The sequence below is a fragment of the Cetorhinus maximus genome, chromosome 2, assembly GCF_964194155.1.
Source record: "Cetorhinus maximus chromosome 2, sCetMax3.hap1.1, whole genome shotgun sequence".
Classification (NCBI taxonomy): Eukaryota; Metazoa; Chordata; class Chondrichthyes; order Lamniformes; family Cetorhinidae; genus Cetorhinus; species Cetorhinus maximus.
In genome coordinates, this window is record NC_135880.1 from 74,729,226 (window position 1) to 74,748,044 (window position 18,819).

At 44.3% G+C, this 18,819-nt stretch overlaps 1 protein-coding gene across 4 annotated transcripts in view; it reads left to right on the forward strand.

Annotated features, from left to right (window-relative positions):
* man2a1 (mannosidase, alpha, class 2A, member 1) overlaps positions 1–18,819 on the forward strand; it is a 273,921-nt gene that overhangs the window by 101,498 nt on the left and 153,604 nt on the right. For all 4 annotated transcript variants that reach the window (XM_078566067.1, XM_078566076.1, XM_078566084.1 and 1 more), the window contains one exon: positions 15,082–15,278. In XM_078566067.1, the coding sequence (XP_078422193.1) occupies positions 15,082–15,278 (197 nt within the window). The remainder of the gene's footprint in view (positions 1–15,081; positions 15,279–18,819) is intronic.

Genomic DNA, 18,819 nt, shown 5'->3' on the forward strand with positions numbered 1-18,819 from the left:
GACTGTACCCCCCAACCATTTGCAGAGAGTTCTTTGCATGCACCGCCCATGCTAGCACTGTTTGCAATTTACAATCTGGTTGATCAGCTAACATTTTACGTAATATGTCATTTATTACCACATGGTTTCTTTCACAAAGACCATTACTAAATGGGCTCTCAACTGCAGTGTGCATAACTATGATGTTTAGATTTTCACACATATCTCAAAATTCCTCATTGGCGACTTCCCCACCATTATCTGTGAGGAATTTCGTTGGTGTTCCTAATCCTGTTCCTATCCATTTCTCCATGACTTTATCGACAATGGTCCTTTTGTCTTTACTATGTATTACAGTGGATAGACTAAATCTGGTTGCCATATCTATGAAATGTAGTAAAAGAAACCCTATCCTTGTCCCAAACTTTCAAGTCCATTGCCACTGCATTGTTAAACCCCCTGGCTAAGCTAACAACAGGACGTGGTGGTGTCTTGCGTTATTTAAGGCAAATTTCACACTGAGCAGTGATTTGTTCAATAGGTCACCATATCCTTTATCGAACACTCCCACATCTTGAAGTAGAGCCTTCAGTTTCTGTGGCACCGGATGTGCAAACTGTCTATGTAATTTCCAAATGATCTTCTTTTTGTCCACCAAATTCTTATTCTCAGCAGTTAACAAAACTTCATGAACTTTTTGATGAGAAATCCATGGCTTCCTTAGTGGCAAGCAGTAATGGCCTGACCGAGTAAAATGTAGATCCACGTTTTTTCCAAACACGACTGCTCTATCATTCTTCATATCTAGCGTCGTCTGAGCATTCTTCATCGCAGATAGACTCAACAATAGTGGTATCTCGCTAGAAACCACATCAGTACTGATAAACAGATTGATCCCTGCTATCTTACAAGGGAGGACCAGCCGTTTGGAGGATGTTAATGTATTTACATCTCCGAACCTGAAGCAGGTAGAGCTTTCATACTCCTTGACCTTCCGCCGGTCTGCCTCATCGAGAGATGCCAGATAGCAGTCAAGCCAGTTCATGCCACACACTGTAGAAGTGCAACCACTGTCCAGAACTGCACAGTTGAAGGAATCTACCATCAAGATACTCATCACCAGATTCAAACTCTCAGCGATCAATACAATTCCATCATGGCAGTCACCATCATCATTTTCAGTTTTGGATGAATCCGTCTTGTGGGTCACTTCAAAAACGCAATTCCTTTGCTGTGGGCAGTTCATTACGTAATGATACTGGGAATCACACCGATTAACCATCCCCCATGTATTTTTTGAGTTTAAACGCCTACATTCACCTTCCCCTTTTTGTCCCGAATCTCAAATTGGCTCGGGTTACGCTTTTTGTCCCGAATCTCAAATTGGCTAGGGTTACAACTATTTCCAGACCTCTTGTCATTAATCCCATCTTTTTATTGGAACCTTCATCTAATATTTGGTCGACCTCGAAATTCGGCCACCATTGAATCCTCTATCCTTTGTTTCATAGCATAGTTGTTTGCATTTGCTAAAAAAGTGGCAGAGAACGACTGTTTCCCCAGAAATTTTTTTAGGGCAGCAGCCATTTGATCTAAGAGAGATTCTCTCCCCCAGAACTGAACCCCGATAGTACTAAAAGACTATCAACATGGGAAATGCCAGTACCGTCCAGTAATTTAAATGCCAATACCGATTCCGGAATTTCAAGTTCAAATCTCTATAGTCTCCTGTACCATTTATCAAAATCCATGATATGTTCTTCCAAGGACTGATCATCTGTTTTCCTAAACCTATCAAAGATTGTCCAAGCTTCATATGCTTCTAATAACTCATCCTTTTTGTAAAACTTATCCAAAAATTGTAACAGAAGGTTTAATCCCTCTTCATGATCCAAATCATCCACTTTCCACTCTGAAAATACCTTACTCCTTATCTTACTTTTGGCTGGTAATGATAACACCAAAGGCATACCTTGCTTCTTCCGGGGTTTGGAAGTAACCTGGCCCCACATTTCAACTTCAGCCTTCCATTGCTGATAAGGTTCAGAGTCAGAAAAAGTTGGTGGATAGTCAAAGTTTGCGATTTTGCACCATCCTTCCACTATCCTGTAACTTAAATTGTCAGCAACAGTACGCTTCTTTTCCCTCAGAGGATTGAGACAGAAATCTTCATATACAGCAATCAATCAGCAAAGCTTAAAGTTCATCTTCTGCTACCATGTTACTCACAAAGTGTTCCAGTTGTATCTTTTTATTCTATTTAGATGGGATAATCACTGCCCATCACCTGTTTAACTAGCAATTATCTTTAACAAGGTGATTGCCATATTGACAATACATGCACGAGGTGCACAACGAATCTTGCTGTGGGGCCTGTCGCTTCCTCCTCAGCTGGACCAGAACTAGTAGAAGTGTAGGGTTGCCTGGATCCAGCATCATGTATTCCTGAGGTGATCTGTGAACAAATTGCAGTGATCCATCTAGTCAGCATATTCTTTGAAGCTGTTCCCCCAGCCCTGAGCATTGCAGCCAATGGGAAGCCCTGTATCTAGCATCGGTCTACCCCTGGACTCCCCCCACCCCACCATGGTGAAGCTCATACTGGAAGACCACAGATGAGTTCTCCTCTTGTTCATACATCCATGTGCATGGATAATTGCAAAATTGACTAAGGTAATGAAAGACATGTCCCCGCACCCTCCCTCCAATGCTGTTGGGCATTTTAAAAAATTCATTCATGGAATGTGGGCTTCGCTGGCTGGCCAGCATTTATTACCCATCCCTAGTTGCCCTTGAGAAAGTGGTGGTGCCTTGAACCGCTACAGCCCATGTGGTTTAGGTAGGTACACCCACAGTGCTGTTAGGAAGGGAATTCCAGGATTCTGACCCAGCGACAGTGAAGGAACGGCGATATATTTCCAAGTCAGGGTGGTGAGTTACTTGGAGGGGAACCTCCAGGTGGTGGTGTTCCCATCTATCTGCTGCCCTTGTCCTTCGAGGTGGTAGTGGTCTTGGGTTTGGAAGGTGTTGTCTAAGGAGCCTTGATGAATTCCTGCAGTGCATCTTGTAGATGGTACACACTGCTACTACTGTGCATCGGTGGTGAAGGGAGTGAATGTTTGTGGATGTAGTGCCAATCAAGCGGGCTGCTTTGTCCTGCATGGTGTCCAGCTTTTTGAGTGTTGTAGGAGCTGCACTCATCCAGGCAAGTGGGGAGTATCCTATCACACTCCTGACTTGTGCCTTGTAGATGGTGGACAGGCTTTGGGAAGTCGCTCAATTCCTAGCCTCTGACCTGCTTTTGTAGCCACAGTAGTTATATGGCTAATCCAGCTCAGTTTCTGATCAATGGTAACCCCCAGGATGTTGATAGTGGGGGTTTCAGTGATGGTAATGCGATTGAACATCAAGGAGCGATGGTTGGATTCTTTGTTGTTGGAGATGGTTATTGCCTGACACTTGTGTAGTGCGAATGTTACTTGCCACTTGTCAGCCCAAGCCTGGATATTGCCCAGGCTTTACTGCATTTTGACATTGACTGCTTCAGTATCTGAGGAGTCACGAATGGTGCTGAACATTATGCATTCACCAGCGAACATCCCCACTTCTGAACTTATGATGGAAGGAAGGTCATTGATGAAGGTCATCCCTCCATCACCCTCGAGACATATTCGAGAGACCCTTGCCTTGCCATCATAGACTTACCATCCACCCCAATATCAGCTGGGACCCTCGATGTTCTAAACTGCCTCATTGTTGTGGCCCCACCGGGCTCCGGGGAGCTAACCCCTGCCTGCGTCCCTCCATCTCTCCTTCCGTCACCCACCTCCCCACCCACCCTTGGTCAACTTGAATTGCCCTTCAGCACACCTGACCTCGTTGGGACCTGGATGTTATGAGACCCATGATTCAGGAAGTAAACCTGTTGCTGTGTGAGCTTTACCATAGAGAGGAGAACACACCTTGGCATAATACTCATGCAGTTGACCCATGATTAATAGGGTGTCCCTTTAATCAGCCAATTGTGCTCATTTTTAACTCCACCCACCTGAAAAGATCCTCCTTCCACTTCAAGGATTCACATGTACAGAGCAACTGTGTTATAAAGGAGAGCCTTGAGAAAATAGTGCACGTGACTTTCCAGATAGCTCCACCAGCTACCACCTTACCCAGTCACCCACTAATTTTCCTACCATCATCCTTGACCCACTCAAAATAATCATCCCTCTCCTCTCTGTTACCCTTGAAGCTCCCCCCGTTACCCTTGAGCCTATAACCATCATCTTCCACATGCCTTCTCTCCCCTCTGAGCCTACACCGATAACTGGCCCCATACTCACTCTGACCCTGACCCCTCCCAGCTGCACCACATGTTTGTTTGTTTCCGTGACCCCCACCCCTCATGAGACCATCCCATACCTGACCTTGGCCCTGGACCTGCCACCCCATTGCATCCATTACCCCCTCTCACTGTAACTGTTCCCTCTGATGTCCAATACCCTCATTTCAACCCCCAGGGCTCCACTGTAGACAGCCGCCGACCGCACTCTTTAGGACCATCTCTCTCCCCCACCATTCTTGCCCAGAAACCCTCCCACCCACTCAAAGGACCTCCACACTCATGCTAGGCTCTTCCCTCCCTCCCATACTTTGGGATGGGATAACTTAATATTTGTTCCAGAGGAAATCAACTGGAGACATTTCCTCTTTTCAAGAATTTTGTTCAAGAATATGGGGTTGTAGAGGAATTTCCCAGAACTTTTTTCTGCTTTGACTTGACCTAGGGTTTTATTTATCTGTATTTTCACCTCTTCCACAACAGTGACTGCACTTCAAAAAGTACTTCATTGGCTGTAAAGTGCTTTGAGATGGCTGATCATCATAAAAAACACTATATAAGTGCAAGTCTTTCTTTTCCTTCTCTCCCAGGAGATTACTTGGTTGCTGGTTAGAATGTTGGGGAATCATGACACTTGGTTGCATCATGATTGTTTGGGACTGGGTCATATTTTCATATTCCTCTACTTGAGTTGCAGCTGTGGTTTCAGATAATTATTAGTCAGTGGTTTAAAAAAAAGAAAGATTTGTATTTAAATGGTAGTTCAGTTTCTACCAATTGTACTGTTTAGTCAACACTTCAGTGACTTATAAGTTGTGACGTATTAGTGAAATATTATATAGAATAACCAACACTGATACCTAAAATACACATCCTATATACATTGAGAAGATTTTACTCTCAAGCAATTTCAATGGTAGCTGTAAATTGCTGTTTTAATGTCAGTAAAAACAAATTTATTGCCCTGTAACGCTTATGTCAGAACCCATACTTTTTTCTTTACACTTCACAGTCTTTACATTTAACTTGTAATTCAAAAAAAACCACTTAATATCAAGTCAGCATTTTGCACTTACTTGCATTTGAACGGAAAAAGCACAGTTTTTTGATGCTCCATTCATAGCTAATCTGGAAAAAAATGGATGTCAACCCAAAGAAAGACTGGCAAAAAAAGTTGTTAAAAGAGATGGGTTTTAAATAGGATAAATGGAGGAGAAGGTGAGGAAAAGATCAAGAGGTCAAAAGGTTCAGTGTGGAAAATCCAGAGCATGTGGCCTGGGTATCTAAGAAATTTGGGTCTAACTTTTACAGTCTCGCCTGTGGGAATCGTCGCAGGCGGGATGGAAAATTTGACAGACCAGCAAAAGGTCCGTTGACCTCAGGTGGAAACTTCTGGTCCCGTGGTGGAAAATCCTGCCCATGGTTTGGGCAACAGCTCTTCGAGTATTTCATCTGGTTAAGGTGCTGAGATAGTGGATGTAATTGTAGAAACCTATCAGAACCCACATCAGAGCTGCAAATAAGCTGAGAACTCATAATGATCTCTGTATGGGCCTTTAATGCAACTGTGTTGAGTGTAATACAACATGGATTTGTTGCAGCATTAGTTGGAGGCATACCCAACATTGCGCCATGGTGTATGGTGGAAGACTGGCAAAGATATGTGACATTTTCTATAATTTCTTGCTGAGAAACTATGGCTATGAATTAGTACTTTATTGCCACATCTGATAAATTGTTTATACTGTAGTCACAGTGGCATGGGCATAGTTTTGTCCCATTTCTGTTCACTATTTAGCGAGGCACTTGTTCCCCACCACTCCAGTTCATGCCAGCTCTAGTCCTTCCAGGTCTACCATACACCAGTTTATTTTTTAAAAATTATTTTATAGAATGTGGCTGTCGCTGTCTAGGCCAGCATTTATTGCTAATCCATAATTGCCTTCGAGAAGGTGGTGGTGAGTAGCCTTCTTGAACCGCTGCAAAGCATGTGTTGTAGATACATCCTCAGTGTTGTTAGAAAGGGAAGTTCTGGGATTTTGGCTCAGCCACAGTGAAGGAGGGAGGTGGTAGCATTGTGGTAATGTCACTGGACTAGCAATCCAAAGGTTTGGGTTAGTACTTTAGGGACATGCGTTCAAATCCTACCATGGCAACTGGTGGAATTCAAATTCAATTAATAAATCTGGAATTAAAAGCTGGTCTTGGTAATAGTGATCATGAAACCATTTTCTATTGTCAGAAAATCCCACCTGGTTCACTAATGTCCTTTAGGGAAGGAAATCTGCCATCCTTATCTGGTCCGGCCTACATGCGACACCAGATCCATGGCAATGTGGTTGACTCTGAAATGGCATAGTAAGCCATTCAGTTGTATCAAGCAAGTTTATGCGAACACCGTTTTTTTGTCCTCTTCCCTCCGCTTTTCCTGGTTTACACTGGCATCCTTTCTCCTCCTCCACATCATTTTTCCCCTGTTCACACTGGCACTATATTTTGGTAAAAGCTTTTGGATGTTTCTCTGCATTAAAGATGATATATAACTGCCTGTTATTCTTCCCCTGACACAGCATCACCTTCCATCTTCCTAAAGCTCATGCTATATTCTTACTCTGTTCTCTGACATTGCCTACCTGCCCGCACTCCCATCCCCCTGCCTTCTTCCTTTTGTGTCGGCATTCTTCTCTCGCTTCCACCATCCCATTCAATGTTGGCACTGCTCCTCATCCCAACCCAAGTTATTTTTGGTCTTTTGCATCTCCACCCCCCCCCAAGTCCAATGCTCCCATTTCAAATGTTTTCCACTTCTCAGTTCACGCTGGCACTGTTCTTCCCTCATCTCACCCAATAACTTAGTAGGAAAATTGCAGTGCCTGGTATGATACTGACCATACAGACAGAAAGTTCTTGAGTTGTTTTAAATTAAGTAGGATGACAGCTCAGGACCCCTGTGCTTGAGGGGGAGAAAAAAGCTCAATTCTTGCTGTTGTTTGTTAACCACTGACCCCTGTGCAAATATTGATATCCGGCAAGAGTTAAGATTTGTTGCGTCCTTCCAGGCTTCTGTCACCATCAAATAGTGACACTGACTCGGTTCACACTTGGATGGATACTGGCAGGGGCCAGTGCCATTTTTCTTCTCAAAAGTACCCAGAATGAAAGTTGGAGGAGAAATCTTGGATTTCCCACAGATTTATGCTTATCTTGAATATAAAGTTTATACATCAGCTCAGTAATATACGTAACTAGCATAAATTGCTGTAGCTCATACCAGTTTTAAAACAATCCCACCTTTCTATAAAACATTCACAGGATATGGGGATTTATTACCCTATCCCTAATTGTCCTTGAAAAGGTGATGGTGAGCGGCATTCTTGAAAACTGAATGGCTTTGCTTGACCACTTCAGAGGTTAAAGAGTCAACCACATTGCTGTGGGTCTGGAGTCACACATAAGCCTGACTGGATAAGGGTGGCAGATATCCATCCGTAAAGAACACTAGTGAACCAGAAATTTTTACATTAATGATATTGGGTGGAATCGTCCCCGATTTTTGAAAAGTGCAGTAGCGGGTGGGAAAAAGGACGCTTTAACCGCCGGCCACAATGGCGGCTTTTCGTGCCATATCGTCCCAGTCCTGATGCATCCTGCCTTATTAGTATTGCATTCCAGGGAAACACGCCGGATCGTTGGTGGGGCAGCCCCACAGTCACCTCAGGCCCGCCCCGCCTCGCCCCGCAGTCACCTCAGGCCTTCAGTAATCCAGGCACCATATTTAAAGGCTGCCCCTGCACAAAGCTAGCTCTAAGGCGTTGGAAGCTGCTAGAAAGTCATGGCTGCCAAAGGGAGGAAACATGCTACCCTCAAATTTAGCAATGCCTCCCTCGGGTGCCTATTGGATGCTGTGGAGGCCTGCCATGAAGCCCTGTGCTCCCGCTCTGGGCATAGACCAGCAAACAGGTTAACCAATCCAGCATGGGAGGCAGTGGCAGCAGTGGTAAGAACCAACGCCCTGCAAAAGAGGACAGCCACCCAATGCTGAAAGAGGATGAATGATGTCCTCTGTTCCACCAGGGTAAGTCACTCTTCTCATCACTCTCAACTCACACACTCACAAACCCATCACACATCCACAGGGATCTCACTCACTGCCAGATCAAGGGACATCACCATTCACTTTCTCACACACACCTGCAGATCGTGTCCTCATCCCCTCCATGGCACCACTCACCACCCACACATGCCAGGCATCCTTTTCATCTGGCCTGGCAAGCATCCTGCTTACATGTACTCCACCTGGTATTCATGCAGGACAAGTTAGCACACAACAAAAGGGAGAGGTCGCAGACTAGTGGAGAAATGCCTGACATCAAGGTCCTCATAGACTTTAAAAATAGAGTTATCCAGCTGGCCAGTGATGTTAGGCACTGGAATGCTGATTTGGACTGCATTAGAGTGCTTAAGTTGGAGTTTGGTGAGAGTGGGACTTGTAAGGGTTAATTTCTATCTAAAATTTAATCTTTCTTTACCTTAGCAAACAAATAAAAGTTGCTCCTTGGGTTGGGAGAAGGTGAGTTTTAGTCCAGCTTGGCTTAGCTACCTCTGGCTAGGTGTAACATCCAACAATCTCTGAAATTCAAACTACTCTGATTTATCTAAAAATACAATTTTCCTTGCTCCTCACCTTCAAAAACTTTAGCCATGTTTACATATTTAGCATTTCAAACCTAAATTCTTGTTGATGACTCAAAGCCTCCAGATCAACTGTCTCCAATTCAATTAAATCCCACACACACATGCACATACACACATGGAAACCATCCAAACCCACTTTTACAATAAATCACAATAATAATCTGAGAATTAGTATATTTTCATGACAATGATAGAATTCTTCATTAGGATGGAAAGTGAAGTAGGGTCCTAAATCTAAGCAAAGGAAACTATGAAGCTGTGAGTCAGTTATGATAGATTGGGGAGCTTCTTTAAAAAGCATGATGCTGGATTGGCAATGGCTAATATTTAAGAAACAAATGTATGCATTGCAACAATTACATGTTTCTTTCTGGCGCAAAAACACAGCAGGAAAAGTGGCCCAATCTTGGCTAATGGAAGAAATTAAGGATAGTATTAGATCCAAAGAGGAGTCACATAAAGTTGCTCAAAAAATTTGCAAGCCTGAGGATTGGGAACAGTTTAAAATTCAGCAAAGGAGGACCAAGAGATTCATTAAGAGGGGAAGAATAGAGTATGAGAGGAAACTTGCAAGGAACCTAAAATCAGACTTTATAAGCTTCTATAAGTATGTAAAAAGAAAAAAGATTAGTGAAGACAAATGTAGGTCCCTTACAGTCCAAAATGGGAGAATTTATAATAGAGAATAAGGAAATGGGAGAGCAATTAAACAACTACACTAGTTCTGTCTTCATGGAGGAAGACACAAATAACTTCCCGGAAATGCTAGGAAACCAAGGGTCTAGTGAGAAGGAAGAATTGAAGGAAATTAGTATTACTAAACAATAGTGCTGGAGAAATTAATGGGACTGAAAGCTGATAAATCCCCAGGGCCTGATAATCTACATCCCAGGGTACTAAAGGAGGTGGTCATGGAAATAGTGGATGCGTTGGTTGTCATCTTCCAAAATTCTGTAGATTCTCGATCAGTCCTGACAGCGGGAGGGGGGGAGTAAGGGGAAGAGGGAGTAAGGGGGGAGGAGGGAGTAATGGGGTGAAGGAGGGAGTAAGGGGGTGGATGTCCAGGTGAACATGCCTGTGGAGTCGATGACTTCCTCCTGGGGAGTGAACTGAGGGTGGGTGTGGTAGGAGGGAATGGTGAGTATGAGGGCAGAGTGAGCCGGTAAGGTGAAAAGGTGAGGCTGCGACGGTAGCGGTAGAAGGTGTGGTGAGGGTGGTTGGTGGGGACTAGGAGGCAGACACGGACCCTGGGGGTGGGAAGGAGGAGCTCATGGAGATCAATGTGGATCGGGGCGGGATTCTCACGAAGGCAGGGAATGTGCACATTCACCTGGATATCCTGGAAAGAAAAGGGTTCTGGTTGGTAGGTGACGGGGAAGTGGAAGGTGATGCCAGGGGGGGTTCACAGCGATGGGGGAAATGGCATAAGGACTGGGGGAGGGGAAAGGACGGGGGAGCTGAAAAAACTTTACAACAACCATGCTTCTGAAATCGAAAGTGAGAGGAACCTCGTGTAGGACGGGAACAGGTGCCGAATGGGAGTGCGATCAGTGGGTGGGCAGAGATGCAGGTCAGCTCAGATGGACAACTGAAAGAGAACCCCAACAGGCAGCATTGAAAATGCTCAGGACAGTGAGATGAGTGTGATGGAGGAAGACTCTGCATGTGTGGGAGAATGCTTGCACGAGGCTTCGAAAGGCCCTGCCACACACACACTCTTCTCTCTCCCGTGGTCTGGTTGCGTCCAGCTGAACTGCTAGTTGGTGTGAGGCAGGGGAAGGACTCGCAAAGCCTGTAAATGAAGCTGAAAAATACCAATACATATTATCCAGTGAAAATGAATATATTTTCTGATTATAAAGTGACACAATGTGTTCACCCATGCAACCACTTCTGATCAAAAATTCCTAACTTGTCTAGGCCTACCACTTCTTCTAGGTGCTGCCCTGACATCTGGAGGAGAGGTGAAACAGCCTCTTCAATGGTTGGCCCTGTTGCCTCTGGTGGGCCAATTGCTCCCTCTGTGGTGACAGAGGATGAGGTTGCAGGGCTCACAGGCAAAGGGGACTCGAAGGGAGGGACAGCCTCTGAGATTCCTGAGTGGATGACCCAGGGGTGTCCAGCTGCCGCTCCTCCTCCCTTTGGGTGCCCAAGGGCCCCGGCCTGACTCCTTGAGGTGAAAGAACACCTGGAGGGACATCGAGGTGTCCCATTTCCCTTGCACATTGCCACTGCAGGAACTCACCCATGGCTACCACTATGGAGTGGAGGTCGGTGTGCACCTCTGCATTCTGCTGGACCAGAGCCTCCATGATGTCCACCATTCTCCCCATGGAGACCTCCATACATGCACATGTGAGCAGCACTTCATCAGGGAGCAGGCGGGTGCACTCCTCCCACTTGTGTGCCACTCTGTTGAGAGCTTCCAACAACTCTGCATGATTTTCCCCTGCCTTCTGTTGACTCTCCACAATGAGTTGGAAGGCCAAGGCCGAGTCAAGAGGCTTATCATCTGACTCAGACCTGGCAGACGCCTTTTCCCCAGCAGTCCTCTGAGTGTTGGGGAGCTCGGCTGAACCTGCTGCTTCCTGCTGCAGACACATGTCCATGCAGTGACCACCAGATTGTGAACCTGAACCTGTTCTAAATTTAGATCCCACCAAGGTGTGTGTCTCTGCGCTGGTGTGGGTAAGTGCTGTGACTGGTCTTCCAGGATGCTTATTCCCAGCTCTTCGATGGAGGAGGTGTCCTCTTGGCTGAAGGTGAGAACCTGGATGGAGCTGAGGGACTGGCTGGCTGAAGGTGTTGGTTGCTTGGCAGAGCTCCCTGTGAACCAAAGTTGAGATGATTAGTGCATGGCAGCAGAGCCAAAAGCAGGAGAGAGCACAGAGTCACAGAATCAGAATCACAGAATCTTAATGGCACAGAAGGAGGCCATTCAGCCTGTCATGTCTGCACTGGTTCTCCAAATGAGCATTATGACCTAATGCCATTGCCCTGCTTTTTCTCCATCCCTTGCACAGTGTTTTATTCAAATAATCATCTAATGTCTCCTTGAATGCCTCGATTGAACCTGCTTACACCACACTTCCAGGCAGTGCATTCCAAACCACTCGGTGTGTGAAAAAGTTTTTTCTCACGTCACACTTGCTTCTTTTGCAAATCACTTTAAATCTGTGCCCTCTCGTACTTGATCATTTTATGAGTGGGAACTGCTTCTCCCTATCTACCCTGTCCAGCCCCCTCATGATTTTGAACATCTCTATCAAATCTCCTCCCAGCCTTCTTCTCCCCAAGGAGAACAGTCCCAACCTCTCCAATCTATCTTCGTAGCTGAAGTTTCTCATCCCTGGAACCATTCTTGAAAACCTCTTCTGCACTATCTCCAATGAGTTCACACTCTTCCTATAAAATGGTGCCCAGAACTGTATACAATATTCCAGCTGAGGTCTAATGAGTGTCTTATCTAAATTCAGCGTAACCTCTTCACAGTTGCATTGAGGGAGGGATGATGTGGTGTAGGATTGTCATGTGGGTGTTTGCCACCGACCACACCACCGCCGCGGACAAAGTCCATGTCCTCACCAGTCAGCGCAATGCACGCTCCTCAAAGTGAGTGAGGGGTCTAATGCGGGCCACTCTACCCACGGTCTGGGACCTCTCCCTGTTATTGTGAGCCAGCTTCTCCTGCATGAAATAAATGGAGAGGGTGTGAGCAGGACACATAGCACTAAGTGGAATGTTCGTGTGGTGAGTGGAGCCATGGACGGGATGAGGACGTTAGCTCCAGAGGATATGAGCCTGATGGAGATGTGAGGACGCGTGTAAGAGTTAGCGGTGTTGCCTCTTGAGGTGCGAATCCCTGTGGATGTGATGGTGTGTGAATTGAGAGTGATGAGAGGACTGACTTATCCTGGTGGAACAGATGAGAGCATTCATCCTCTTTCGGCACTGGATGGCTGTCCTCTTTTGCAGGGCGTTGGCGCTGACCACTGCTGCCACTGCCTCCCATGCTGGATTGGTGACCTTGCTTGCTGGCCTTTGCCAAGAGCAGGGGTAGAGGACATCGCGTCAGGCCTCCACTGCATCCAATAGGCACTCGAGGGAGGCGTCGCTAAATTTGGGGGCAGCATGTTTCCTCCCTTTGGCAGTCATCAGTTCCCAGCAGCTTCCTATCCCTTGAAGTTTGCTGGCTCTGTGCACGGGCGGCCTTTAAATATGGTGCCTGGATTACTGAATCAACGACCAGCGTGTTTCCCGGGAATGAGTTATTTATGAAGCAGGACATGCTGGGATTGGGGCAATACGGCATGAAAAGCTGCCATTGCGGCCGGTGGGTAAAATATTTTCCCCGCCTGCTATCCCACTTAGTGCAAATCTGGGACGATACCGCCCATAACTATAATGCTAATGTTCCTGACAAATTTGGTACAAAAGAAGTATGATATGCATGAAATGATCCTATACGCTATCACTAAAAGAATACAAGATTATGCCTTTGGGTGGCAGAACTGTTCCAGCTTCTCTTGTACTCAGAAAGTAGCTTGTTCTTACCTAAGGAATATTGCTTGTAATATTGAAAGATGTGATAAGGTTGAATACATCATTACAGACCAGAGACTAATTCTCATTTAATTATTTACACACAAAAGTCTGAGTTAGTTGTTCATTAACAATGTAGAAACCTTTGTCCACCTGATAGTTGTTCTTCAAACATTTAATAACTCAACATTGATTCTTATTTTACCTTAAACTTATTTAACATTGTGACATTCTGTTAAACACCAAATAGACAGTTCATTTTGAAAGTTCTGATTGTTGAAAGATAGAGGATTTTTTCCATAATGTATATAACTACTGGTGATACATTACACTCCTTCTGCTCCTATTTCCTATGTTTATAATTATGATATTACAGTTCATCCATATATATACTTCCTACACAGGGTACAATGTCTAAACTATATTTGATAATCAATATCTTTGATCTTAAAAAATAAATTAACTTCTGAATAGCTATTACTCAGTGAAACCAAAATATATTGTTGTTCCAAGAGACATTGTCATAACTACATATTGTATGTTAAGGTTACCCAGGTGATCAGATAAAGCTGCAAAGCAAAAACTTTGACCTATATTTAAAGAAAATAAATGGACAATAATCTGTCTATGTAGTTAAGGTTGTTACGAAACTACAATAATTTTCATAATATTGTGGGCTATTGTAAGGTAAGTTTATAGGGGTGATTATGGATGATTCTGTGTGTGATTTAAGTGAGTTGGAGTCAGCTAGACTGCAGCTTGAAATTATCAAAAGGAGTTGGCTGTAGAAGGGTACTTAAAATGCTAATGAGTAAACGTGGATGAGGTCTTAGCATAAAGGTGTGAAGGAAATTTGCATTTTTATACTATGGGAAAAGTAAATTTTCCAAAGACACATGGAACAATGGAATTTACAGATTAGAGAGAGAGAAACATATATAAAGAGGAATGAAAGGCTATGTTGAGGGGGGGGGGCTATGTAAGATCTAACAGGAGTGTGTGAAATAGCCTTGAAGAAACCTTCAGCAATTTTTGCAAAAGTCTGCTGTGTCTAGTAACTAAAGTTGGAGAAAAGTCTTTGGAACTCCATTGTCAAGTGGGTGCTGTGGTACGTTGCTGGCTTGCCTTTTAAATTTAAAATCGATTTTGGACAGTTGCCTTAAAGGGGGTGTGTAGTTGGGAGTTAGGCTAATTAAGAATTTTAGGATTTGTTATAGTACTGAGTAACTGTAATCTTATGTATGTGCTTGAAATCTTCTCTTTTGTTAATAAAGATTTTAATTTAATTTTTAAAATCTCTAAAGCTCTTAGTGGACTCATTGCTTATGAATTCAATGCACACATCCTCTTGTAATAAATACAAATTGCAAAACCATTGTGATAGCGTGGCCAAGTTTCCCTTGTGGATTTGGTCCACCTGGCACACATCACATGCCACGCCATAACAAGGTTAGGAAGTAGAAGTTACTTTAAGGTTGCAATTATTAATGGAATGATTGATTAGTAGTTTAAATTTCTGTTTCTAGGCTCAATTTGGAACATTGTCAGATTATTTTGATGCTCTCCATAAAGCTGCTGATTCAGGAAATTCACCATCGCCATTTCCTGTCTTGAGTGGTGATTTCTTTACCTATGCAGACAGAGATGACCATTACTGGAGTGGATATTTTACCTCCCGACCCTTCTATAAGCGAATGGACAGAGTTTTAGAATCACACCTGAGGTAAATACTTACAAGGTTTCTGCATTAGTTCTGATATCTTGTGTATTTGAAATCAGTACTGATTTTGTTTTTGTCCTCTAGTCTTATTGACAATGTGAATGAAAGAAGAGACGCTATTGCAGATCAGAATCTAGTCAGTGCACTTGTTGCAAAGCGCTCATTTCAACCATCCTAACCGCTATTTGACTCTCATGTTGAAGGTGATAGGGATTTCTGGAATTCAGTTCAGACATTCACTGAAATGTGACATAGCGTCTTGGGTAAGCCTGTATCAACCTTGATTTTTACCCACGTCCTGGAAATTTCTTCATTTCCACTTGTACAATCTTTGACCAAGATGGAGGCTTTGCCTTAGCTTGACTGCTGCAGTGGTCATTATTTCACATCCAGTGTGTGCTGTTCTTTTCATTGTGAAACAGGGACTGGTTAGATAAGTTCCTTGTTGCTTTTTTTATTCATTTACGGGATGTAGGTGTCACTGGCTAGGCCAGCATTTATTGCCCATCCCTAATTGCCCTTGAGAAGGTGATGGTGGGCTGCCTTCTTGAACCGCTGCAGTCCCTTTGGTGTAGGTACACCCACAGTGCTGTTAGGGAGGGAGTTCCAGGATTTTGACCCAGCAACAGTAAAGGAATGGCGATACATTTCCAAGTCAGAATGGTGACTGGCTTGGAAGGGAACTTCCAAGTGGTGGTGTTCCCATGTGTCAGCTGCTCTTGCCCTCCTAGATGGTAGTGGTCGTGGGTTTGGAAGGTGCTGTCTAAGGAGCCTTGGTGAGTTTCTGGTACACACTGCTGCCACTGTTCGTCGGTAGTGGAGGGAGTGAATGTTTGTGGAAGGGGTACCAATCAAGCGGGCTGCTTTGTCCTGGATAGTGTCAAACATGAGTGTTGTTTGAGCTACACTTATCCAGGCAAATGGGGAGTATTCCATCACACTCCTGACTTGTGCTTTGTAGACAGTGGAAGACCCTTGGGAGTCAGGAGGTGAGCTATTCACAGCAGGATTCCTAGCCTCTGACCTGCTCTTGTAGCCACAGTATTTATATGGCTAGTCCAGTTCAGTTTCTGGTCAATGGCTAGCCCCAGGATGTTGATAGTGGGGGATTCAGTGATGGTAATGCCATTGAATGTCAAGGGGAGATGGTAGATTCTCTCTTGTTGGAGATGGTCAACGCCTGGCACTTGTGTGGCGTGAATGTTACTTGCCACTTGTCAGTACAAGCCTGGATATTGTCTAGGTCTTACTGCATTTGAACATGGACTGCTTCAGTATCTGAGGAGTTGGTGACTATCTTTTTCTCTCCTTAGTGTCACCCTTTGACAGAGTACTATTGCAACAAGTTCTTTGAAATTTCCTACACCCTAAGCAACATCTTTTAATATCATCATGAAGAACTTTGCCTCCTGATAAAGCATAGAACATAATTATCCGGTTGTAGTTTTAGCAGTAAACATATACGAGTTAAACATGGAGTCCTATTATCTACATTGTCCTAGCAGTATACTTTAACTGCATTTCAGAAGATCACCTCCTCAGCACAAAGCAGTGTTTTCCTTCTCATTCAAGCCATGATAAAATTGTGGCAGTTTTGTGCTGTCCTATCACAGCTATGTGCTCATTCAACCTGTTTCTTTCAGACTAGCGAGGATAAAATGTGGTTAGCTGTCAATAAATGGAGAGCCTTAGTGAATTCCCTTATGTAACAGCGGATGGCATGCCACAAGTATCTTCAGCTCTAGGCTTCAGAAGGAGCCAGACTCATAAAAGTTCATCACAGTGTTCACCCTCATAACCAATGGCAGTGTGGCCCTTGCCCTGATCTGATGTTGCAGTTGTGGCTGCAGCAGGTAGCAGATTTCAGCAAGGACATCCCTACAGAAGCACAGATCTCTTGCACGTTGTTTCTTGTTAAGGTTCAGGTAGCAGAACACCATGGGTAGATATGGCTTCTTGTTGACAGTTCCCTTTCTCTTGCTGTGCTCTACATGGTCTCTGCTCATTCTGCAACTTATATCAAGGGGAATGCCTACATGCATCAGGTCTTGGAGCAACTGCCATGTGCAGATGCCTTAAAGTCACCAAAAAGGCCTTTAGCACTTGTTACAACAATCCATGTAGAATTCAACAGCATTAAACAACGAAAGAATGCACCAAGCACTTTTAAAAGTCAAAGAACATAAAATTGTAAGAAGTAGAAGCCGTAGTAAGCCATTTGGCCTGCTCTGCCATTCAATAAGATAATTTTTTTTTTAAGATTCATTCATGGTATGTAGACATTGCTGGCTAGGCCAGCATTTTTAACCCATCCCTAATTGCACTTGTTCAGAGAGCATTTAAGAGCCAACCACATTGTTGTGGGTCTGGAGTCACATGTAGGCCAGCAGATTTCCTTCCCTAAAGGACATTAGTGAACCAGATGGGCTTTTACAACAATTGACAATGGTTTCATGGTTATCATCAGACTTTTAATTCCAGATTTTTATTGAATTAAAATTCCATCATCTGCCGTGGTGGGATTGGAGCCCGGGTCCCCAGAGTATTACGCTGGATCTCTGGATTACTAGTCTAGTGACAATACCACTACGCCATCGCCTCCCATATTGGGGCCTTAACACCACTCTCCTGCCTGCTACCCATAACCCTTGGCTCTTTTGTCAATCAAAGATCTGCCTAACTTCGCCTGAACTATATTCAATGACCCAACCTCCATTGGCTTCTGTAGAAGAAGAACTTGCAGGTGGTGGCATTTCCATGCGCCTGCTGCCCTTGTCCTTTCAGATGGTAGTGATCGTGATTTTTGAAGATGCTGTCTAAGGAGACTTGGTGAGTTTCTGCAGTGCATGCTGTAGATAGTATACACTGCTGCTACTGTGTGTTGGAGGTGGAGGGAGTGAATGTTTGTGGAAAGGGTGCAACTCAAGCAGGTTGCATTGCCTTGGATGGTGTCAAGCTTCTTGAGTGTTGTTGGAGCTGCACTCATCCAGGCAAGTGGGGCGTATTCCATCACACTCCTGATTTGTGCCTTGTAGATGGTGGAGAGACTTTGGGGAGTCAGGAAGTGAGTTATATGCCATAGGATTTCTAGCCTCTGACCTGCTCTTGTAGCCACAGTATTTATATGGTTTTCTAGTTCCTGGTCAATGGTAACCCCCAGGATGTTGATAGTGGGGGATTCAGTGATGGTAATGCCATTGAATGTCAAGGTGCGACGGTTAGGTTCTGTCTTATTGGAGTTGGTGATTGCCTGACAATAGTGTGGTGCAAATGTTATTTGCCACTTGTCAGCCCAAGTCTGGATATTGTCCAGGTCTTGCTGCATTTGGACATGAACTGATTCAGTATCTGAGGAGTCGTGAATGGTGCTCAACATTGTGCAACCATCAGCAAACATCCCCACTTCTGACCTTATGATGGAAGGAAGGTCATTGATGAAGCAGCTGAAGATGGCTGGGCGTAGGATACTACCCTGAGGAACTCCTGCAGTGATGTCCTAGAACTGACATGATTGAACTCCAACAACCACAATCATTTTCCTTTG